The following is a 23,969-nucleotide window of genomic DNA, read 5'->3' as shown; positions in this document are numbered from 1 at the left end:
CTGGCCTCACTGTTGCCAGCCCAGCTCTGCTGGTGTGGCTGAACCTGCCACCATCCCTGCACCAGGCGCCTCAAAGGGAGCTCTGCGCCCGCTGCGGCTGCCCGGGCAGGTGGGGCTGGGTGGAGGAGCAAAGCTCTGCCTTTTTCCCAGGCTCAGGCTCTGGCTTCCCCCAGGCACGGGCCCTCTGCCACAGCCGGTGCAGTGAAATCCGGGCTTCTCTTAGCACTGGGCCTGGAGCTGTGGCTCTGCGGGAGAGGGTCCACAGATCCTGGTGGCACGGGAAGGGCCCATCCATGTGGTGGGGCTGGGGCTATGCTGGGGGCTGGGGGAGAGGGGCACTGGGGTCCCTGCTGCGGTCGGGTCACTGCTCTTGGTGTCGCCGGGGGGTTCTCTGCGTGCGGGGCAGGGCGGAGGCAGGTCTTGGCTGCTCGCTGGTGTGCACTGGAGCTTGGAGCTGAGCCACGAGGTCGTGGGCTGAGCACAGAGCTTGCAGGACCCTCCTTCTCGGGCTGTCTGGCCACTTAGGAGCTTGCACCACGTTTCTGCTTTGGCACTTCTGTCCTTAACCAGCCAGGGAGGGAGAGGGGGAGCGAGTGCCTGTGGCTTTGCCTTCTTCCTGGGGCCCCATGGGTGAGGACCACCCACTCCCCCCCAGTGCTGTACCCCCTGTGCCCCATGAGATCCCTGCCCCTTTCTTTGTACCCCAGTGAGCGGCAGGCTGGGCTCCTGCCGTGGGGCTGAGCTCAGCTGCCCTGTTGGATTTGACTTCAATAAAGTTTTCTATTTTTGACCAGTTGTGCCTTATTTTCCCTGCTGCCCCTGAGGAGGCTCTCACTCCCAGCAATTTCCCAGGCATGTTTCCCATGTCCTTGGCCACTGGAGCACTCAGGCCCTATGGAGGCCAGAAGTGATGCTCATGTGTGTCGGCCATCTTCACAAACCCTCCAGCACATCCCAGCGTGGTCAGTCCAGAGGCCTCATGATGCTGACCCTTCATCCCCAGGTTGACATGTCCCATGTCCAGTCACTACCTGGCCCTCTGAAGATGTTCCTTCAGGACAGGGCTCCCAACACCTGCACACACACACACACAAAGGCTCAGATGTGGACGCAGTCTGAACCATGGCCCGGCTTGCCCAAGCTATCATTTCATTTCACGCCAACATCCTCCCTCAAAGCTTCTCCTGGTTGATGCCCACATCCTCTTGAGCCACACCCACGTCCCACAGCCTGAGCGTGTGGAGCAGATCCCTGTGCCTGGCTAGCCTGACCCAAATCCCGCCGGTGCGGGCTGGCAGCCGCCGGCTCCGCGCGCCGCAGTGCTGCAATGAGGGCGCACGCGGTTGCAGATGGAGCCTCGGCGTGTCAGCAGTGCTGGATCCCGGCACTCCCCCACCCCACCAGGTGATGGGAAGCAGAGATCCGCTCAGGAAGGCTTGCTGCTCCCCATGCAGATGGCTGTGCCCTGTATGGGATCTCCTGGCGGGATGGATGGGGGTGATGCCAGTGCCATGGGGCTCGCTCAGGGTCTTGTCTCCAGCTGTTTGGAGAAAAGATGGATCCTGGTAGGCAGGAACAGTCCAACAGCCCTCTCCCACCATCCCAATATCCCATCTCAGGGACCCCCTCCCTGGCCATCCGTTCTTGTTTCTCCTGGTTTTTCTTCCAAACTGGGGTGCCCATCCCTGCTCCTGTCACACCAGTTCACCTCTTCCCCAGGGCCTCCAGTGGCCTCACCAGGCTGCCGGGCCTGAGGAGCTCTGGCGCTGGGAGAGATTAGATCAGCTGGGGAAACCAGTGGTTCTGGCTTCGGTGGTTTGAGCCCTGTGCCAGCCTTGGCTCTCACAGCCTCCTCGTTTGTTTTGCTAACAGCATAAGGTTTTATCTTGAACCATCCAGGAAGTGTCTGGGCCTCCTGGGCAGGCAGGGCTGGGACCCGCGGGGAGATGTGATGGCTGCAGAGGAGGAAAGGAGACACCAACAACCACCTCAATAAGTGCTCCCCGCAGGGCTGGGCAGGGCAGTCTGGGGGCTTGGCTCAGCCCTGCTATCTGCTTCCCTTTGGGAACTTTCTGAGACAAGTTTCCCTTCCTTCCTTGTCCTCAGCAGCTCTTTGATGAACCTGGGGTGAGAGCTCAGGCGCTGGCGTGGGGAGGGGCTCTTTCTTCTGCCTGGCTTCCAGGCTCCATCCTTTTTTACCGGGAGGGGATATCCTACATCCTTTCCCGAGAGCTGCCCCGGGTCCTTACAGCCCCCCACCACCCGGGAAGGTGGCTGGAGTGGTGTGAACTTGAGCGAGCTCAGCAGAGGTTCCTGCACCTGCCCGCGGGCTGGGAGCGCGGTGCAGCATTAATTACTCTCTGCGGGAGGGGAGGAGAGGAACATTGTAGCTGTAATGGACAGAAATGAAATCGTCTTGTTTGAGAATTTAGCTCAGAGTCTCCATAAATTGCAGGTTTAGGTGCTGGCAGATGTCTGGGAAAGTCTCCCACTGTCCTGGGTCAGTGGGTTTTCTCAAGGTCGTTCACGTGGAATGAGCTGATAAATGGATCCAGCATGGAGCTGCAGATGGAGCTGAGGGTTCATGGGGGACCTGCCCTGCTTTTCCCCAGTTTCAGAGACATGCTGTGCTGGGAGCAGCTCCTCCACACCGTGAATCAGCTCCTGCTCCTGAGATCCACGGGGCTGAGGTCAGATGTGGCTCTGCCGGGCTGAGATCCAATGAGAGAGGTGTCGCTGAGGGGCTGCAGATCCCTGGATCTGCTGGGAGACTGGCTGCGTCAAAGCACAGCAGCTTGTGAGCATCCCTGGGGTGCCCGGGGGAGCTGGAGGGGCACAGGACGGGGTCGGGGGCGGGTCGTGCACTGTGCTGAGGCATTGGTGAGGATGCTGGGGGCACCACGGGCAAGGCAAGAAGAAGGTGTGGTGGCGCCTGGCACGTCAGTGCTGGGGACATGGGTTGATGGCAGGGAGTGAGAGCACCGTGGGGTATTTGGGACCTCAAAATGAGGAGCTTCAGCCACGGAAGGAGAGCGACCCCCGAGTACAGGCTGGGTGTGCAGCCAGAGCAGCGTGGGTGTGCGCAGGCTGCGCTGCAGGGGGAGGTGACAGCGGGGTGTACCCAGCCCGCGCCCCTGCGTGGGAGGTGACAGCGGGATGCCACTGCCAGCACCCTGTGCGGGTGGCACGGAGGGGAGCACGGTCTCTGTGACACGGGGGCAGGGACATGCTGTGTGTCAGGGGCAGGGAATTCAGGGGATGCAGCCGGAGTCTCCCCGGGGGGAGGTGGCCCAGGGCAGGGTACAACCCCTGTCCCCAAAGAGGTGGCAGTGGGGACCGTGCAGCCTGGACTGTGGTAGGAGGTGACACAGAGGGGGCACAGCCCCAGGGAGAGGGAGGCTGTGCTGTGTGGAGGGTGGCAGTGGGGTGGACACAGTGACAGCAGGTCACAGCAGGGTGGGCAGCCTTGGCCAGGTGACGGCTCTGTGAGCAGTGTCTGCAAAGGGACAGTGGCTCTTACCGTCCCTAACCCACCAGGGTCCCTCCTGCCTGGCAGTCCCTGGCCCCACCAGCGCTGGGGATCTCGTCCTTTCTCTCTTGAAGGCTCACCCAGCCTGCTCTCCCTGCCTGGGGCTCCCCACATGGGGCTGGGTGACAGCACTGCCCAGTTTCCCTCTTGCCACTGCTCCCTGCTTCTCATTGCTCCCTGCCCTCCTCTTCCCCTCCCTTCTCACAGCCTCAGCCTCTCTCCTTCCTGATGCCTTGGAGCCAGCGTTGGCCTTTCCTAGCCTGGATCTGGGGAACTCCTCCTTTATCCCCCCCAAATCCTCCCGCGTCTTTCACAGCTGTGTCTGCTCCTCTCCACCCTCTCTCCTGATCTCTCCCTTCACCCTGGCTTTCCCCACTCTCTCCTGACCGTGCTGGCCCCAGTACAGAGGGATGCTGAGCCCTCCCAGCGCAGGGCTGAGCCCCTGGCTGGCTCTGCCGGCCGAGCTGTGGATCCTGGGGGATGAAAGCCCTGGCTGTGTGTGCAGCCGCCCGCTCCAACCCTCCCTGATTGATATTCCCAGCACTGCTCTGCCCGCTCGGCCGGGCTCTCAGCTGCAGTGCTGTTCCCTGGAGCGGGGCCCAGCCCTGCAGGCTGCTTCACCCGACACCCAAACGCTGGGGCAGAACCCGGGGCTGTCACAGGCTGTGTCCCCGGGTCCCTGTGTGTCCCCTGGTCCCTGCGTGTCCCCTGGTCCCTGCGTGTCCCCAGGCACTCGGTGCCCTCTCAGCCCCCGGAGCACCCAGGGGCTGTGGGTGGGATGAAGCACAGAGGGTGGGATGCAGCTGGAGGCGGTGGAGGGTGGGGTGTTTTGGGTGAGGGCAGAGCTGGGATGTGCTGGGATGTTCTGGGATGGGATGGAAGGAGGTTGGAGTAATGAGAGGGTGTAGGATGTAGGACAGGCCAGGGAGGGAACAAGGGCTAAGGAATGCCTGGAGCAAAGGGCACAGAGCGGCTGGAATTGTGTCAGGGCTGCCCTGGCAGCCATGGGACAACAGCAAAGGGGTGGCTGCTGTGCTCTGGTGTCCCTGGAGCTGATGGCCAGCTGGGACCCCCAGAGTGAATCTCCCTGTGAGGGGCCATGCCAGGGCAGCTCCCAGAGAGTCCCTCTGTGGTTTGTGGGGTGTTGGACACTCAGCCCCTGTGATGCCTTGGCAACTCTCCCTCTGGTTGGCACATCCTTTGGAATGCTGAGCCCTATGCCAGGCCAGAATCACCTTCCTGCCCCTCCGCCCTCACCCCCACACCCCTGTCCTGTGAGAGCACCTGCCAGGAGCCCTGGGCACGGCCCATCCCCAGGGCACGGCTGTGCTGCCATTGCACAACCCAGCTCTGCTCCTGGGAGAAACCAAGATGGTCAGGGGAGATTATTCCAAAGGAGGCTCTTCCTGCAGTGCCCTGATCCTTCAGCATCCCAGGAAGGACAGACAGCTTGACTGGGGCACAGGAGGACTGAACAGGGGTGAGGAGGTCACCCTCTGGCATCTTGGTGTCCCTTTTCTTGTCACCTCTGACTGTGCCATAGCACCCACCAGTCCAGCCTGGGTGAAGCTCAGCCTTGGCTTCACCTCTGGAGTCAGACCTGCGACTCAGACTCAACTTCTCCCCCAGCAGGTCCTTCCTTGACCTTATCATTTGTCCTGACCCCTTCTGTACTTCAAGAGAGCCACGAAAAAGACGGAGAGAGATTTTACACTGGCAGAGAGTGATAGGACAAGGGAAACTCTTTTAAACTGAAAGAGGAGTGATTTAGATGGGATACTGGGAAGGAATGATTCCTCAGGGCGGGCAGGCCCTGGCACAGGGTGCCCAGAGCAGCTGTGGCTGCCCCTGGATCCCTGGCAGTGCCCAAGGCCAGGCTGGACACTGGGGCTTGGGAGAGTGCGAGGTGTCCCTGCCCATGGCAGGGGTGGGATGGGCTTTAAGGTCCCTTCCAACTCAAACCATTCCATGATTCTGTTCTCTGACTTTCTGAACTTTCTGGAGGTCTCTGCACCCTTGAGGACCTGGTTTCCATGTCCTACCTGTAGTAAAGGCTTCTTTTCCCACTGTGATTCCCAACCCAGCCCTCTGGAGAGGAAGAGGAGGTCAGGCAGAGGACCAGAAAGAAAACAACTCCCCCAGATCCCTTACAAAACATTCCTGGTTGTTTTGCATCAATGCCTTGTGTGGTGGAAGCTGTTTACTGCCTCAGCCCTTCATCTGCTTGCAGGGAAGCGTGGGTGTGTTTGTGGTGGGAGCTTGGGCTGTGACCTGCCAGGAGAGCAGGAGGAAGCTCCAGCACCTCATCCTTTCCATCCTTCAGGCACTCACAGCCAGGCCTTGTGGGTCCTGCCCAGAGATCCCTGAGGATGCCCCTTTCCTGGGATGTAAACATCCTCCTGAGCTTGCAAAACACCCGCCCTGATCTCCCATCCACACGTGGCCCAGGGATCCTGACACGTTCCATCCAAGTTCAGGGGTGTCCTTTGGGGAGGGCAGCGAGCCCCCACCTCTCTCCCTGGGAGCTGATCCCGCTCTGGAGCTGTCAGAGCAGCGTGCCCTGATTCAGCTCCTCGGAGACATCTTGAAAGGCCTGAGCAACTTGGAAGCCTGCAGCTATTCCTCTCCCACACGGCCTGCTTTCCACATCCTCCCAGCTCCCCGCGCTCGGGAACAGCTGCCTGAGATCTGGCCCTGCTGGGGGGACCTGGTGGCTGAGCTCTGGAGTGAGATCCTACTGGAAGTGTCCTGCTGGAGCGCTGTGATGCTCCTCTCACCCTCCTCCATTCATCCTCCCGCTCGCTCATCAAAAGCACTTTAGCCCCGTGGAAGCAAAACCCGTGTTTCAGGTGTCTGAAGAGCCTTTTGTTCTCATTCAGGCTGGGCAAGACCTTTTGGGGTGTTGTGATTCCAGGCTCTGCAAGTGACTGGAGGAGCTTGGGTGGGTTTTTTTTTTTTTTTTTTCCAAGGATTTCCAGTGGATCACAGTTTTATTAGGGACTATCAGGGTGTCTCTTGCCCAGAGAGCTCAGAAAGCTTTGCTAATGTGCTGGAAATTTGTCTGGAGCCAGGATCTGGTTTGGCCAAGGATGTGACAGCAATCAAGGGATTTGAGGAGCTTCGCTATCCCAGGGGTCCCTGCCAGTGGGAATGGGAACTGGAGCAGTGCAGGCAAGATAAGTGGCCCCAAGAAGCCTTCCTATGACTTGTCCTACCTGTTTTATGTCTCCAAAGGAAGGTTTGTCTCACCCGGTATCACCGTTCATCAGGAGGTGCAGACCACTAACGTGAGGGCTCTGCCCATCTCTGCAGGGTGTGGGTGCCCAGACCTCTGGAACAGGCACAATTCCTTGGGCAAACAGGAAAAGCTGCTGCCCTTCGCCTGTGGAAATCGAGCTGGTTGCAAAACAAGTTTGCCCTCAGAGGAAAATTTTCAATTTGAAAGCAAATCAGGAAGAATTGACAGTTCTTCCCCCCATTTCCCAAGTCAATCAGAATACATATTATAGATAATGTTTTTTCCTAGAAATTTTTAAAGGCATGATTCTTCCTGACCTTTTTGAGTTGAGCTCCATAATTAATACTTGGCTGGAGTCCTGAAGTGAAAGGTACCTTTGCAAGAGCATCACTTTTTCATTTTCACGTGTCAGCAAAGATCTCCCCCCACGCCCCAACCCTGAAACAAGGAGCTCGCTTGAATAATGATCTGGTTTCAGCAAATTGACAGGTTTTCCATGGAAGCATTCCTGGTTATCTCCCTTTGTTTTAATGGAGTCCTGAGTTTACAGCTTCGGACCCCCTGCTCTCCCCAGAGCCTTCAGCCCTCCCTGTCAGCTCCACTGGGTGCAACTGGGAGCCAGATTAGCTCATTATTTTCCCAGCATTATTTTCCCACTCTGCAGCTGTTGGATTCCTCGAGGGTTTTATTCAAGTGTTGCTCCTGGTTCCGGAAGCTTTTTCTCCCTGGGATCTTCAGATGGTTTTAACGTGATTATGAGGCCTCCTGCTGCGTCCAGGGCAATTTCCACTCCACACCAACCATCTCCAGAATAGCTCCATTATCAGCTGGATGGTGACAGACATTCCAGGACAGCACGGCCAGGCCAATTTAGACATCATTCCACAAAGATAATGACCCCTTTCGATTTTACCGCTCGCCCTTCTGATGATTTATTTCTGTATTTTCCTTGCCCATCTTCATTTCACCCAAAGAAAAGCCAAATGGCACCTCCTGGATGGGCTCAGAGCTGGGATAGGCTGAGGTTAGGCAGGCTCTGTCCCCAGGCTGCCTAAATGGGTTTCTAATTGCGTTAGATCTTGCTCCGAGTTAGATAAATTCGATCTGACCGGGCAGGTTGGCACCGGGCTTTGGCGGCTTCTTTGAGCATCATGCAAATTTCAGGAGGCTTCGGGGCACCTATGTGGAGTCAGCCCGCATTTTCCCTGGATTTATTCATTAAATAGTGCCTCGGGAGCTGATGTCCATTTGAGGCTGGCTGCTCTGCTATCATTATTTCGGCAGGACTTGGAGACTGGCTCTGCTGACTGCAAGGTCAGCACTCGCTAATTGTCAGCTGAGCAGCCACTCAGGAGGGGGAGCAGGTGCTTTTCGGGGTAATACCTGGGTTTGGGAGGTGGGATTCCATGGATTCCTATGTGGTTTTTCTCTAGCTGTGGATTCCTTCTCTGGTTTGCCAACAGTGAAAGAGCTGAAGGGTTGTTGGGAACTGGGGATGGACACAGGGATTTGTGGGGCCGGACACAGCCACCACAGGAGAGCCCGTGAGCATCACAGGCCAGAGCTGTCACCCCATGGTGATGTGCCCTGTGAGACCAAGGGCTGTGCTGGAGGTGACCCCAGTTAAGTCAGACTGGGAGGTCACACATTTGGGCCTTTAACTGTGCTCCAGGATTGCCAGGGTTCTTTGGGAGACACCACCCTAGGGACAGAATCTTGGCAGGGCCTGAAGGAGTGTTTTGAATAAAAGGGTGGGTCTCACACGTGTTTACAGACTACATCCTGGCTTAGAGATGGGCCCAGCCATCTCCCTCCCTTGTCCAAAGCAGGCAGAGCCCCTGAGACCTGATCTCTGCTCAGCACCAGCCCTTCCCTCAATTCCTTCGTGTTGTGCAAACAGGGAGCGACCCTGGGAATGCAGCTGGGTCTGCTTAACCAACTGAACACCTGGAGATGGTGGGGCAGGGCAGGGAGGGACCTTTGGGGCACACAGGACCCCCAGGCCACCAAGAGTAGGAGCACAGGGGAACTGTAGATGCCAGGAGGTGACACCAAGCCAGGGCAGGGCTTGCCTTGTCCCTTGTCCCTGTCCCTCTGGGTGCTGCTGTGCCAGGAAATGCCTTGAGCTCTTCCCATCACCTGCAGGGTGAGTGCAGAACGAGCAGGGAGGGCTCTTGGGGGGCTTCTCCTCCAAAAATCACTGCAGTGGCTGCACAGTGTGCTGCTGGAGGGTCATGGAAAAGGACGGGAAGAGCTGTCTCAGCTTCATGCTCACCCCAGCACGGCAGCAGGAGCTCTCGTGGCCCAGATGAGCTGTGAAATGGTCGGCTCAGGATGAGCTGAGCCTGCGTCCTGTTTCCTGGAGCTTGAGCATTGCCCTGGGTGCTTTTGGCAATTCAGCTCCAGCTTTCCTCGAGGCCTGCCCTGGTTTCCATGGACATAATATTCCCCTCAGCCTCCTGCTCCAAAGGCTGTGCCGCACTGCACCGGAGCCCCGCTCCTCGACAGGCAAAGCGAATAATTCCCAATCCTCTGCCCATGGAGAGCTGGCTCTGGGTCGTTGTGAGCATGGTCCCCGGGATTATCTTTCTCTCTTTGTCTCGCTATCCAGGGATGTTGCATGGCTCCAGGTTGGTTTGTAAAGGAGAGGGGTTCATGAATCCATCTGAAGTTGAGTAACTCCCGTGCCACAATGGCCCCCTTGTCACTTATTTTGATATTCCGGGCGCTGGCTCTGACATTGCCTTTCACTCCCGGCCCTGTGAGTTGCTGCATTGTGGCAGCTCTTGGGGAAGCAGCTCCTTTGGCAGCTGCCTGAAAGGAGCTTCTGGCGTGTGGGGAGGCACAGGAGCTGCCAGAGGAGCACAGGAGCCGCGGATCCTGCCTTGGGATCAGCAGTGAGCCGGTTAACAAGGGTTGGATTTTCCCCGCTGAGCTCGGGAGGAGGGAGCAGGGTGGCTCCCCTCCATCCCTGGCAGCAGGAAAAGGGTGCCCAGGGCAGAGTTTATGGTTTCCTTTGTGAACAATAGAATTTCTCCTGCTGCTCGGTGCCTGCCCTCTGCACAGGCGGTGATGCCGTGGGTTTGTGGGGACATGGTGACATCCCAAATTCCCATTCCCTCCTGGCACTGCTGTCAATTGGGCTGAGTGTGTCTTCCCTGGGTTTGGAAAGGAGAATCAGCCTGGTGCAGGTCCTGTGGGAGCTGGAGATGTTTGAATGAGGGAAGGAAGGGGCAGGAGGGATCAGAGGGGTCAAGGAGTGTGGGGTCCCCTTAGCCCCATCCAGCATCCGTGAGTGGGAATCCTCATGGAATCATTAAGGTTGGAAAAGATCAAGATTTGGTGTCACCCAGCCAAGAGCACTGAATACCACCTCCAGTCATTCCTTGAACACCTTCGGGGTTGGTGATTCCCCACCCTCCTTCCAATGCCTGACCACCCTTTCCACGAAGAAATTTCTCCCAATATAATTTTTCCTAATGTGCCCTGATGCAGAAGGAATCGGCACAGTCAGGGATTGGTGTTGGGGGCTTTGGGCTCTGCAGCCAGGACCAGGCAGGTCAGGGACAGCCCAGGAAAACTCCTCACCAAAACGAGTTCCTGCTACTGCCAGACAAGCCCCAAAACTGGAGCCGTGGGTTTGGGCCTGGCTTCCCTGTGGCTGGAAAATTGGGGAAGAGCTGGAAGGGGCACAGGGGTGGGGCACAGGAAGGAAAGGGGACAGGGAAGGGCAGCAGAGCTGGCCAGACCTGCCTGGTGTCTGCGGGAGGACCTGGCAGAGCAGGATGCAGCCCAGATTTGTGGAATTGGAAAGGGGCAGAGCGAGGAGCAATTACTGCTGTTCCCTCACAACCCTGCAGGTAGGAGAAGTTCAAGGCAGAGTGAGCAGGCAGCAGAGGCAGGAGCAAAGGGAAGAGCTTTTGCAGCGAGCACATGGGCCGGGAGTTCACTGCTGCTGGAATCCACAGAGGCCGGAGCAGGCACAGCCTCAAAGAGCAGCAGAGCACTTCACAGAAGATGGGGGTCACTAGAGGGAGAGCTGCCAATGATTCCTCCTTGGGAAAAATCCCTGAGCTGTGGCAGTACAGAACCTGCAGGATTTTCCTGGGGATGAACATCCCCATCAGAGCATCCCTGTGGGAAGAGGGGACAGGGGCTCGCTCTGTCCCTCAGATGTGGAGCTGGCACAAGTGCCCCCATCAGGAATATCACAGCGAGCACTGGAGAGCCCTGAAAATGTGTGTTTGGTTTTTTTTATCCAAAGCCACAATTTCTCAGCTGAGAAAATAGACAGCTCTGCCCCAAAACTCATTCCAGCACAGTGGCAGCAGTGGGAAGTAGGAAACCAATAAATACTGGGGGTATAAGGAGGGAGTTACAGCAATTAGGAGAAATTAGTCATTCTGGAGTGTAGAAAATTAACAAGCAAAGCCAAAGACATTGGGGGAAAATCAATTATTACAAAGTCAACACAATAAGTACTTTAAAAAATGCACTGGGAAGAGGTGGAATTCAGGAACTGTCAACTCCAAGTGGAGATTGCAGAATTGTTAATTATGGAGAAAAATGCAAAAGTATTGACTAAATAGTTGGAGTAATTTGGGCTGAGACATAACAATGTAGGATGTGGGACCTGCCCATGTGGTGGGAACCAGCAAAGGCATTGAAAATAGAGATCTTTGACATAATTGGATGGAATAATTAATATCAAAGAGTGGGAATGTCTCTGCTCCGGAGGTGTCCATGGAGCTGAGGAGGCCGGGATGGGCAGGACTGGGAGGGCAGTGATGCCACGAGCAGCTGGAAGAGCTGGCTGGGGCCGTGCAGTGCTCACTGTCCTCGGCAGCCCCAGGGAACAACTGGATTAATGGCTAAAGCAGGGAATGGCTGATGGAAATAGCACTGACGTCAGTCACTGTGGCTGATGGCAGGGGACACTGGGCACTGGCATTACGTGACAGGTCTGGCTTTTAAACCTTTCCTTAGGCATGGTCCTGGCCTCCGTGAGGAACAAGGGCTGCTCCAGGCATTCCTGTGGGGCTGGAGAGGCAGAGCTGGTTTGTGTTGGGTACAGAGCAGCTGGAGACTGATGGATGTGCTCAGTTGATAATGGGGGTTTATCATTATCATTATCATTATCATTACTATTATTTTGAATATTTTTGCATGAACACTGCTCTGAGGTTGGACACCAGCAGGAATTTTGTCATGGAAAAGGTGGTCAGGGATTGGGAGGAGCTGCCCAGGGAGGTTTGGAGTGCCCATCCCTGGAGGTGTCCAAGGAACACCTGGATGTTCACTCGGTGCTCTGGGCTGGGATCAGGCACAGCTTGGACTCGATGACCTTGGAGGCCTTTTCCTCCCTGGGATTCTGGGATTCTCAGCACAGCATTGTGAGGCAGATCTGGTTTATCCAGAGCTTAGAGAAGGGAAGTTTGGCTGGGATTCCTCATGCGAGGTTCTCCTGGAGCTGCTCCTCAGCAGCGGCGCCGTGCCCGCTGCCATTCACCGCCGTAATCAATGGGCTGGAAGGAAATCTGAAATCACTGCTGATAAACCTGTGGCTGCCACGGAGACTGGTGGAGTGGGAGAGGGTGCTGAGCACGGCGCAGTCATGCAGAGCAATCCAGATTGCTTGGTAAACTGGGTCCATTTAAACAAAGTGCATTTTAACGCAGCCCGGCACAAAGCTGTGCGGAGAAACAGGGAATGCTGGCCGATATCCTGGGAAGTGCTGGCTTTAAAATGGATCCAAGGGTCACGCTGCACAAGTAGCTCAGGGTTAAGAGGCTGGCACAGACCTCAGGTGGAAAAACCTGCGAGGTGGAGGGGCAGGAAGGTGCTGGAGAAAGCCTTGGTGAGATGGCACTTGAAAAGGTCACCTCTGATGAGGAACGGGGAAAAACTGGGCCAAGCAAAGATGAGGGCCCCAAAACAGATCTGCTGTTTGCAGGTTGTGACTTGGACCTGCTGTGCTCAGCTCCTCAAACAGAAGGCCCTGCCCTGCCTCGACTGCACTGCGCAAGCAGCTCCTTGTGCAGGGGCTGCTGCTGCTCAGAGGCTCTTGAACCTCCCCCAGAAAGGTCACACCAAGCCCAGCTCCTGCCAGGCACAGACACATGGATTCCGTGCCTTTCCACGGCTGCGGAGCGGGGCTGTGGGGAGAGCTCCCCGGGGCACCCACTGGTGGGGCTGGGCACAGGGGAGATGGCACTCACCATGCCAGTGCCCGGGGGCTGCAGGGGACAAGCCTTGGCTGCCCCGCAGTGAGAGGAGCCCTTTCCACGGCTGCCTGGCAGGAGGTGACATTTAGAGGTTTGAGTTTGTTTTTTTTCAGGTAAAAGCGCTGCAGTGGGGATGGAGCCCCTCGGGCAGGGGGGTGGTGGCTGTCACAGGCTTTGGAGGTGGATAATTCCCGTTATTGCGGCGCCCCGAGCAGCCCGGCCCCTCTGCCAGCACGGAGGGAACACAGGGGCTCGGGATGGGCCGTGGCGAGGCAGGGAATCGGGCTCAGCAGGGTGGGCAGCGTGCGGGGGGAGGGCAGTGCCAGGCTTTACACCATCCCTGGGAGCTGGGATGGGACTCCAGAAGGTCCTTGGAAGCTGGGAAGCGCTGCCTTGTCCTCAGCTCCTCCACAGCGCTCTGAGAGAGGCTTGGCTGTGCCTTAGTGACAGGGGCTGCATCCTCTGCTCTGGCAACCCAAGGGCACAGGGTGCCTGTGTCCCATCCTGGAAGAGTCCAAGGCCAGGCTGGACGAGGTTTGGAGGCACCTGGGGTAGTGGAAGGTGCCTGCCCATGCAGGGGTGGGATGAGATGAGCTTTAAGGCCCTCCCAGCTCAAACCGTGCCATGATTCTGTGACTGCACTTGGCCAAAGCTACCGCTGTGGGGTTTTTGCCATAGTGATTAACCCTAGGGGTAAGGTTACTCCTTCTTATCTGCCAGTGGTCCCAAGCAGAGGCTTTTTCTTTTCACCCTTAACCTTCTCTTCCCTCAACTAATTATTCTCTCTTCATTTTTTTTTTTTAATATTTTGTCATGCTTTCTAACAACTGCTTGTCTGTTCTCTGCTGAAACGGGGCAGAACTTCTCCTCAGAACTGGAGCCCAGCTCAGCCTCCTGGCACCCAGCAGAGCTGGCACACCCAGCCCGTTCACACATCCCGATATTGATGCATTTTTGGGTGGGAGGTTGGCACCGGGGGTGGATCCCCAGCCCGTGATGTGCAGTGATCCTCAGCCAGCTGTGATTACTCCTCACGAGGGTGCAGATGTTGCAGATCCATCCCACATCTGCATGCCAGCAGTTAATGAGAACATATCCCAGCGATGGACTCGGGGCACTCAGAGCTTTAATTTGATCCATGATCCCAGCTGAAGAGACTGTCTGCAGTAATTTCTTTTGGGAAAAACACTTTCCATGATTTCATGATGCCGAATGATTTGCCTTTCATTTCCATGATTTCCATAGTTCCAAATGATTTGCACCCACACTACCCAGGCAGGGATGTACCATGCTGCACCTCCACTGCTTGCTTGCATTTCTTATGAGAAAATCAGCTAAAACAGTGTCAAAAAAAAAAAAAATTCCTCAAGTCGAGCTAGAACATTTACTGCTCCTCCTCCCTCCACGAGGCCTGCTGTCTTTTCAAAGGAAGGAGTTCAATGGCTTGACATGTTTGTTTGTGACAAACCTACAGTGGCTGTTACTCATTTCCTTGTTATCTTGTAGGTACTTACAAAGAGTTCTTTTATCTGCTTCAGTATTTTTCCAGGAACTGAAATTAAGCTAACTGTTTTATAATTCTCCAGCTCTTCTTTTTTCTCATCATTAAAGACAGGCACTATTTTAGCTCGCTCCCAGTCTTCTGGAAGCTCCCTGATTCTGTACAAATTCTTCAGGAAAAAAAAAAGTCTTGGGAAAAAAAAAAAAAAAGGCAGCAGCCCTAACAGCTCTGAAGTTACTTAAATCAGGTCTCTAAGCATCTGTGGTGAATTTAATCAGGTCCAACCAACCTTAAAGCAGCTCATCTAAATGCTCCCTCTGTGTTCCTTCCCTCTGTTCGTCTCAATTCCTTCCCCTTCCTGGCCGGTGCTCGCTGTGTGTGGGACGCCTGATTGCCACTGATTTGTAGTAAAGACACCAGCACAAAAAAGGTATTCAGCCTAAACGATGTGTTGGCTCCTCTCTCACCTCATCACCTTCAGATCCCCACCAAATAATTCCTGTCTTGGGCTTCTTCCTGCGTTTCTGGTGGAGAAATATTGTGGTGGGTTTTTCCTTGCTCTCGGTGGTTGTGTTTCATTCCTCGCTCTTGCCCCTTGAACTCATGCTGCCCTCTCCACTCCTTGGTAATCACGCCAAGGAAGGATTTGGTGGAAGGATTTGGAGCGGGATAATGATGTGGCTTAGCGGCTGCTGGCAGGGAGCTGCTCGGAGCAGGAGGCAGAGCTGGGGAGGGAAGTGTGAGGTGGGGTCTTTGAAACGCTTAACGAGCACACCAAAGCGGCGCTGGGGGTGGCCCTGAGTGGAGAACCCTGAGGATGGAGATGGGGTCAGGCCACGGGCGGCAGGGGAGGGAGGATGTCACCGTGGCTCTGTGTTGGCAGTGATGCCATCAGAGAGGCTTTGGGGTGGCTTTGGCCACACGAGGCTCTGGGGTTACGCTGGGAACCTGCTGAGTAGGGACAATGATTCAGGAGGCTGTGGTGATGGGGAAACCTTTCCAGAGCTGTCCTGCCACGGGAGGGGACATCTGGGTGACAGAAGAGGCCGGGACGCAGCCATGGAGGGAGAGTGATGGGTTGGGGGAGCACAGGGACCGTGCAAAGTGTGTCCATACATGTGATGGGGAGCTCTTGGCTGGGCTGGAGCCTGGTGCTGGGTCTGTCAGGAGGGCTCTGGGGGCTGAGGATGGGGTCAGTTGGATAACCCCACGCTTTACCTTCACCTGCTGGGTGGGTGATGCAACAGCTTCTCTTTTGTCTGCAGTTACCTCATCGCCGAGTGACGTTCTCTGCAGCCAGCCAGGCTCAGGACCTGCAGGACCCCTCCCAGCACAGCTACTACGACAGTGGGCTGGAGGAATCCGAGACCCCCAGCAGCAAATCTTCATCAGGGCCCCGCATCGGGCCCCTGGCCCTGCCCGAGGACCACTATGAGCGCACCACGCCCGATGGCAGCATCGGGGAGATGGAGCACCCTGAGAACGGTATGTGCCTGCCCCTCGCGCCTGTCCCCTCCCCTGCGACCTGTCCCCAAGGCTCCTGGTCCTCCATGATCCATGTCCCCGCTGTGGGTGACACGGAGCTCAGCTGGGACATGCTTGGCTTGGTGGGGATGGGAGGATGGAGGTGAGGCTCAATGCAAGAGCAGCAAGGAGTGGTGGGGAGGACAGAGGTGGGTGAGGGAGGGGAGGTCTGGGCGAGCTGTGGGATGGAGAGAGTCAAGGAGACAGGTGGGTGTGGCAGAGGACAGGTGGGTGTGGCAGGAGATGGGTGTGGCAGGAAGTAGGTGGGTGTGACAGGAAGCAGGTGGGTGTGGCAGGAGGTGGGTGTGGCAGGAAGCAGGTGGGTGGGGGGGGACAGGTGGATTTGGGATGACTAAAGAGAGAATGACCACCGAGAGGGTGGTCTGAGATGACAGCCCAGGGGTGAGCAGAGGGGCTGTATCCCAGCCCGTGGGGAGCTCGTGTGCCGCACTCAGGGGTCCCACGGGTGCCCGTCCCCACTGCAGGGGGGTTGGGGTGTGCTGGAGCTCCCCAGGTGTGTTTGGGGTCAGAGCTATGGCGGGGGGCAGAGCAGGTTTAGTGGCACAGGCTGGGCTGGGAGATCCGCGGGGTGGAGGCTCATGGAGTGTGGTGGCAAACCCCAGAGCGACGTGTCCTTCACCATGCCCCTCAGGTCACCTCCCAGTGGGGTGCAGCTGCCCCTGGGAGGCCCCGGAGGTGTCTGTGGGGTCACGGCCAGAGAGCTGCTTCCCCCTGTCCCGATGGCACCCGCGGTCATGCTGCTTGTGCTGCCTCTGTGCTGCCCTGCCTGGCTGCAGCCCACCCCCAGCTGTCGTCTCCGGCCAGCTCCCATTGCTCCCTTGGATTTGGCTCTGGCTGTGCACATAACATCTTCTCTCCTGTACCTGCTGCCTTCTGTGCTCGTGTCCCCAGGGGAGGTGGCTGTGAGGTGGCAGGGTCAAAGAAACTTATGGGAGGGAAGAAGAGGAGGTGGCAGAGGGTTCTCCTGAAGTCTCCTCATGTTTCTGGGAGCATCCTTGCCTTTGGGACAGGTGTGTGTGTGGTGGGAAGATGGCTGAGCGTGTGTTCAGCTGGTTTTTAGGGAGCTGCAAACCTGCTGGGTCCCTCTGTTGTGGAAATGGACAGGTCCCAGGTTATTCCCAATTCCCAGGTTATTCCTGGAGTAACACTGGAGTTCTCTGTGTTACAACCACTGGAGTAAGGCGTGGTGGGGTTCCCAAATTCACCCTCCTGCCACGAGTGTTGTGCAGATCACTTTCTCCCGAGAAGTGGCAGTCAGTCACCTGGGGAGAGCAGCTTGGAGAGTTCCTGGAGCCCTGGCATGAACTAACAGTACTGGGCTTCCCTGAAGAGAGGCTGGAAGGGTGGTGAGCAAGGAGATGCCTCATGGATGAGCTGAGGGATACAGTGAAGTGATGGGGCTGATGGACCTGGAAGAGGAAAGGCTGAGCCCTGGAATGTGACAGGAAACTCGGAGCTGTTGAGGAAGGAGCAGGACTAAAAGTAGAAAGGGGAAAGAGAGAGGAGCACCTGGAAGATGGAGAGAGGATTGTCTTGGGATATTCCTTGGAATGTTTGTTGTGTGCCTGACAGGGATGAACAAGGCTGAGGAAGGCCAAGGGACACTGCCTGGAGCCCCCAGGAATGTCTCCCTGCCCACAGCATCACAAACCTGCCCTGCATCACAGCTCCCTGTCCTGGCACAAGGTGCCTTGTGTATGTTCACCTCCCAGGAGAGCAGGAATCACCCCTGCCCTGACCCATGGATCCACAGATCCATGTGTGGTACAGACACTGCAGAGGCTCCCAGGGCAGAACCAGAACACTGCTCCTCTCTCCATCCCCAAAATGTCCTGTCTTGGTTCTGTTCCCATGGCAGTGGTTGGGAATTGGGCTCCAGTGGCTCCAGCATCTGTCCTGACCTATTTTGGGTGCAGAGGCCGTGGCAGGTCAGGGCTCTTGGGAATCCAGCAGCATTATCCCCAGCTGGTCCTGGTGCTCTGCAGATAATCGTCATGGCACTTCAGAGGGGACCTGAGGAGCTGGGGTCAGGGTCGTGATCCTCTAATCAGACTGTGGGGGACCCCTGGCACTGGAACAGGTGATTTGGGGATTAGGAGGTGCTGGGGGTGTTAGATCAGCTCACCAGAGTTGTTTGCTCCATCCCCTGCCCGAGGTGTGGCACATCCACATCCGTGCTTCCAACCAGGCCTTGTTTGTCCAGAGGAGGATCATGACTTGTTTCCTGCAAAGCCTCTCCAATCATGTGGGACCATCATTCTGGGGACTGTCCCATCATGTCCTTGCCCTGGCTTCATCAGCAGCTCCAGCCCCTCAAAGAGATCTGATCTTGGGTTTTTGGGCAGCCTAAGCCGTTCTTGACCTTCTGTTAAGCCGCGGAGCCGCGCTGGATCCCGCTCCCCCATCCCCGGCACGAGCGCCAGGCTGACACGGCTGTGCATTTTCTCAGCTTTCATCTGGTTATAAATATCCAACATAACAGGGCTTCCATTGCTTTCTCCAGGAGATTATCCCTGCAGCCGAACCAATCTGATAAGCAAGTATGCAAGGCTATTTATAGCTTTTCAACTGGAAGACAGATCCATGCCTTTTCTTTGTAGATGGTTCTTCACTTGATTAACACACATCTCAGTGTCCTCCTTTTTTGGACCCTTTCTGCTGTGCAGACTGCAGTAAAATGCTGTATTGCAGGGGCTGAGCCAGGCCCTTTGCAGGAGGAATTACGCTGGTTCTGGTGAAGACTTCTCCAGGAGCTTGGCACTGACGTGGCAGCTCCTCAGTCATCACGGGCGTTTGTCATCCCTGCTATTTTCCCTCACTGCCAACCGCTCCCTCCCCATCACTTCCCTGAGCTGTTCCCCACCTTGGTGGGGCACGGTGAGCTGGGAATGAAGCTCAGTCTCCTGCTTGGCCACCCGGTGCTTTTCCCAAAGACATCTGTTCCCCCCAGATCCCAGATTTGCTTTGGTTGGAAGGAGCCTGGGAGTGCTGGTGCTCCGTGGAGGCTCTGCCCTGCTGCCACAGTGCACGCAGGGCTTGGATGGGGGCAGTGCCAGTCACCCTCCCTCAGCCATCAAGGGAATTTAACAGGATTTCAGGACTGAGCATGAGCAATTTAGGAATTGTTACCCTGAGCCTGTTTTCCCTCTGTCCCTGTGTGGTGCGAATGTGTCTGAGATTGTGATTTATTGGATGAGGCATTTCTGATTCGTGTTTTTCCACCCCCAAAATCTGTTTTATGGCTGTTATTTGAAGTGGAGACCCCATGCCATTTTTAATGCATGCAGTTACAACCCTGATCAGAGTATGGAATTAACAACACCTCATGAGCTTTCCCAACACTCTCGGTGCCGTAGGATCTGCACTTCCCAGATGTTCATGAGTTTATCTTCACAGTTCCAGGGAAGAAACTCCGCCATAGGTGGGGAATGAAATAGGAAATGGCAATTTGCATTTTTCAGAGGTGGCTGCTTGCTCTGGGTGACCCTGGATGAGCTGCAGCTCCTCCCTCTGCCCTGTCGGGATCCTGGTGCTCCAGAGGCAGGAATGCCAGAGCCAGGCTGCTGCTGAGGTACGAGGCAGGAGCAGAGCTTGGCTTTGGGACTTTGTGGCAGAGCTGATTTCAAACCCTCATCAGCAGGGCTTTGCCAAGCCCAGCCTTTCCTGGTGCTGTCCCAGCCCTCCCAACCCCTCGGCACGGCTGGAGTGGATGGATGGAGACGCCTCTTCCCGGGTTTGGCTGCTGGGCTCAATAAAACCCCACCAGCCCAGGGTTTCCGTGGTTTCAGGGAAGATTTAGAGGGATGCAGTGCAAAGCTAGAAGGAGCAGCTTGTCTTACCCGTGTGTGACACAGCCATGAAATCCCAGCCCATGATTTCTGCTGGGAGCATCCCTTCAGGAATTCCCACTTTGTTAGCACAGTGTGTGAGACGCCAGGTGAGCCCTCCCAGTGGAAGGTCCTCTCTGCTCCCAGGTTCACCAGTCTACACTTAAACTCTGCTTCAGCTCCTCCCTTTTCTTCCCACTGAGTCCCACAACACCAGAATTCCCTCTCCTGGTGTGTACTCGGAGATCCCATTCAGGCAACTCAACATTTAAAGATCCCTTTGAAAGAAAACTGAGTCAAGTCCCTCCCTGTGAGCAGAGCCAAGGCAAGAGATTTTGGCAGCTGGGTCTCTCTTCCTCTCCTCCCACCCTTCCTCGCGCTCCTCCCAGCCATTGCCATCTGCTGCTGCCACCACCACAGACCTGCAGCCTCATTCCTGGGCAGCAGCAACATCTGGCACATCTTGGATGTGTGTGGTGCTTTTTGGCAACCCTTGCAGAGGCAGTCTGGGGAGAAGTTTCCCTCCTCCTCTTTGCTAACTTCTGATTATAGTTCAAGCCTTCCGTTCCTCCAGCTCATATTCCTCTCTGCATGGTCTCCAATTTCCCCTCAAGCTTTTGCTGGGTTGGATGTGTCCAGGTGATGTCCCACAGCCCCCCAGCAGCACTTGGTGACATCCACAGCAGCTCCAGGTGCAGGGATGATGTGTCTGGGAGTGTTTGTGTTCACAGTGTGACCATGGCATGGAAATGTGGCTGCACCTGGCTGTGTGTGCACCCTGCAGGGCCGTGGGATCATGGAATGGTTTGGCTTGGAAAGAACATTAAAACCCATCCAGTCCCAGCCCCTGCCATGGGCTAGGACACCTTTTCCTTATCCCAGGCTGCTCCAGCCTGGCCTTGGGCACTGCCAGAGATCCAGGGGCAGAGCTGCTCTGGGCACCCTGTGCCAGGGCCTGCCCACCCTGCCAGGGAACAATTCCTGCCCAATGTCCCATCCAGCCCTGCCCTCTGGCAGTGGGAAGCCATTCCCTGTGTCCTGTCCCTCCAGCCCTTGTCCCCAGTCCCTCTCCAGCTCTCCTGGAGCCCCCTTAGCCCCTGGCAGGGGCTCTGAGCTCTCCCTGGAGTTTTCTCAGTGCTGAGCACCCCCAGCTCTGAGCTCCTTGAGAAGGTGGAAGGCTTAGAGTATTCCCAAGCCAACCATCCTCCTTTCCTGCTCACCACGAGGATGGATTTGCAGCCCTGGGCAGTCACTGCCTCCTGCCTCTGCTTTAGTGCCAGTCATGAGCTGCTTTTTAAGGTTCTCACTGCGATTGTTGTTCAATTCCTCGCAGCCAACAGATGGGACAAAAAAATTACATTCTGTCTCCTTCCCTGGCACAGAGACTCCTCTAGATCTTAAAACCTATTCTCTTTTTCCTACATTATCTTTAAATGTCCCTTTTGTCTTGCAGAAAGAGTTCCAGGCACATTTGCAGTCTGTGGAGTTGTTTTTTGTTCGGTTGTTTTCTTTCCAAATCTACCATGCAGCACTTCTGCTTTGTTGCAGAGGCTGAGGAATGCTTTGGAGTGGGCTTTGTCTGGGATGTGGGACTCCATGCCATTCCTGGTCTTTGCTGACTGGGATCCAGCAGGTCACACATCTGCCCAGCTGAGCTGAGGTCTGGCAGCTGCTCGGACTCCTCTCTAGCTGAGACATTGTGGGTTTGGGGTTTTTGTAACTGATCTTCAGCCCTTTTTAAACACTTCAGGGCTGGAATTCCTTTTGTCCTGCAGCAGCTCTCACTCCTGCCTGCATTTAGGGCGTCCACATTCTTTGTGACCACGTTCTGCTCCTCATCTGCCTCTGGAAATTCTCTCTGGGTCCCTCAGCAATCCTCAGCACCTGCATTTCTTCAGAAAAAAATGGGACCTTCTCTCCTTTCCACACTTAAAGTTGGTTCATCCTCAAAACTCGCTCCTGATTTGCTTAATCACTGCTGGGAAAAGATTTTTATCAGGACAGGCAACATCCAGCAGATTGCAAATCGCCCTGGATTACCCCATCCCGGTTTCAACATTTCTGCCTGAGCTGTAATTCCAGCCCTATTTCCTTATTTTCCATGTTTTCCAGCAGCCGTGTCTGGGCAGACTCTTACGCCAGAGCTGCTCAGGGCAGGGCAGTTGTCCTGCCACCAGCCAGGTCATCTCCCTTAATTGTCCCCAGGAGCCCGGGGTAAACAGGGCACGGCTGCTCCCCTGCCCCAGGAGCAAACCCATTGCTCCCAGCTCCAGAGAGTGCCTTTAATCCTCTCAAGACCTTCTAAGAAGGCTGCTCCTCGCTTCAGACGTTGTCCGAAATAGCTGTAATAATTTATCTGCCTCTCTTGCCTCACAGGATTATGTGGTAGCGCACACATAAGGCTGTCCTCGAGTTCTCCAAAGATCCTTGACGGATCCTGGACATCTTTAGAGAAGTTATTTGAAGAACCCAAACTTCCCTGTTGGATTCTGGTTGGGTTTTTTCCCCTTTTCTGTCCCTGAGCCCTGAGGTGTGGTTGTGAAAGGTCCAGGCAGTGCAGTCACTCAGAGTCAACGCCCGAGAGACAAAAACTCCGTATTTCAGTGGGAAGGTGTCCTCTTGGAGAATATCTAGGTCTCCATGACTCTGTATGAGCCTGCTGCATTCAGGATTGGATTTTGGGTGTTTTCTGCTGGGTTTTGTGCTCCTGGGCTGGGCTGGGATCTCTTCCATTCCCTCTTGCTGTCTGTGGCAAGCCGGTGGAAATCCACCAATGCCCCTTTGCTTGTGTTACGTCCTTCACATTCATCCTGCTCTGAATTTACTGAGTGGAGAAAATTCTATCTTTTTTCCTGATCTTTACTCCTCCTTCCCTCTGGAAGCACTCCCCAGGATGGTGCTGTCCCCTCGGGGAGCTGCCCCTGCCCTCACTGTGCAATCCTGCAGAGCCCCCGGGGCTGGGAGCTGCTGACCCCAAACTCACCCCGCTCCTTGGACCCACTGCTAGGCTCAGGCAGCTCCATGGCAAACTTTGAGACTTTCCTTAAGGGAATCAGCTACAAACAAATGGGAATATGGAAGTTTTTAGCTAGGAATTATAAATGAGCTCCTTGAGGGAAGGCAAATTCTGCTGTCCCAGGGAAGGGATTATTTCCCATCTCCCTGACAAGGGAGGCCCAGCTGTGTCATGAAACTCCTCCAGTCCGAGGCAGGAACATTTTCCATCACATTCCACCTCAGCAGGCCTGGGAAAGGGTTCTCACCTGGCAGAACATGACCCCAGTGACATTAAAACGGGGAACCCAACCCACACAGGACTTGACATTTTCCTTTTCCCTGGCAACGGTTGCAAATTCCGATGCAAATGCCCATGCAAATGGTCATGCACAGCTATTCTTATCTCTGGGCCCAATCTCAACATCCCTTCTTTGGTAGAAAGTCGATTTCCCAAAAATAATTTACATCAGCCTCCAACTATTCGTGGCTTTAGCTCGAGTTCGTTAAACCCAGTTCCAGGAAGAGTTTTCCGAATTAGATCCTCGATGGGAACAGGAGGATGGGGCCCTCCTTTGCTTGTCCCATGTTCCTCTCCAGAGAGGACAACCCCTCATTTTCCAGTGAGGGGTTAGGTGAAGCTGCTTCAGGCTCTTCTTTTGTCTTTCCCAGCCCATTTTAAAACACACGCTTGAACTTGGGACCTGCTGCCGTTCCTTTGGACAGGTGGGAGACAGCCAGGAATGGAAATGATGATTTCTCTTGAGCCACAACCCTCTGTGTGTTTTGGGAGCAGAATAGGAAGGTCCTCCTCTCTGTCTGGGTTGGCTCACTCCTGTTCCTGTGCCATCCCGCTGCTCCAGCACAGCTCCATGGTCAACTGGACAGGGGAGTGACCAGGCTGAGGTTTTGCTGGGTCACATTTCTTGGCCATTTTTGCTCTCCAGACAGAGCAGCTTTCCCACCCTGCCTGCTCCGTGGCTCCACAAAGAGCTGAACTTGCAGGAAGCCGGGATTCTGCGGGAGGCAGGGATTCTGAGCTTGGCATTCAGCTTTAGAACACGTCTAAACCAGAAAAAGCCACCGAGTGTAAAAGCAACAGACAGGCAGG

General features: G+C 55.7%; 1 protein-coding gene across 2 annotated transcripts in view; it reads left to right on the top strand.

The window, feature by feature from the left end:
- The window catches only part of PCDH1 (protocadherin 1), a 52,630-nt gene that overhangs the window by 11,460 nt on the left and 17,201 nt on the right, over positions 1 to 23,969 (top strand). For both annotated transcript variants that reach the window (XM_066328880.1, XM_066328881.1), the window contains exon 4: positions 15,758 to 15,977. In XM_066328880.1, coding sequence (XP_066184977.1) covers positions 15,758 to 15,977 — 220 coding nt within the window. The remainder of the gene's footprint in view (positions 1 to 15,757; positions 15,978 to 23,969) is intronic.

Source organism: Sylvia atricapilla, chromosome 14 (assembly GCF_009819655.1).
Source record: "Sylvia atricapilla isolate bSylAtr1 chromosome 14, bSylAtr1.pri, whole genome shotgun sequence".
Lineage (NCBI taxonomy): Eukaryota > Metazoa > Chordata > Aves > Passeriformes > Sylviidae > Sylvia > Sylvia atricapilla.
Note: the sequence above shows the minus strand (reverse complement) of the source record. Positions and strands in the feature narration are given on the sequence as shown.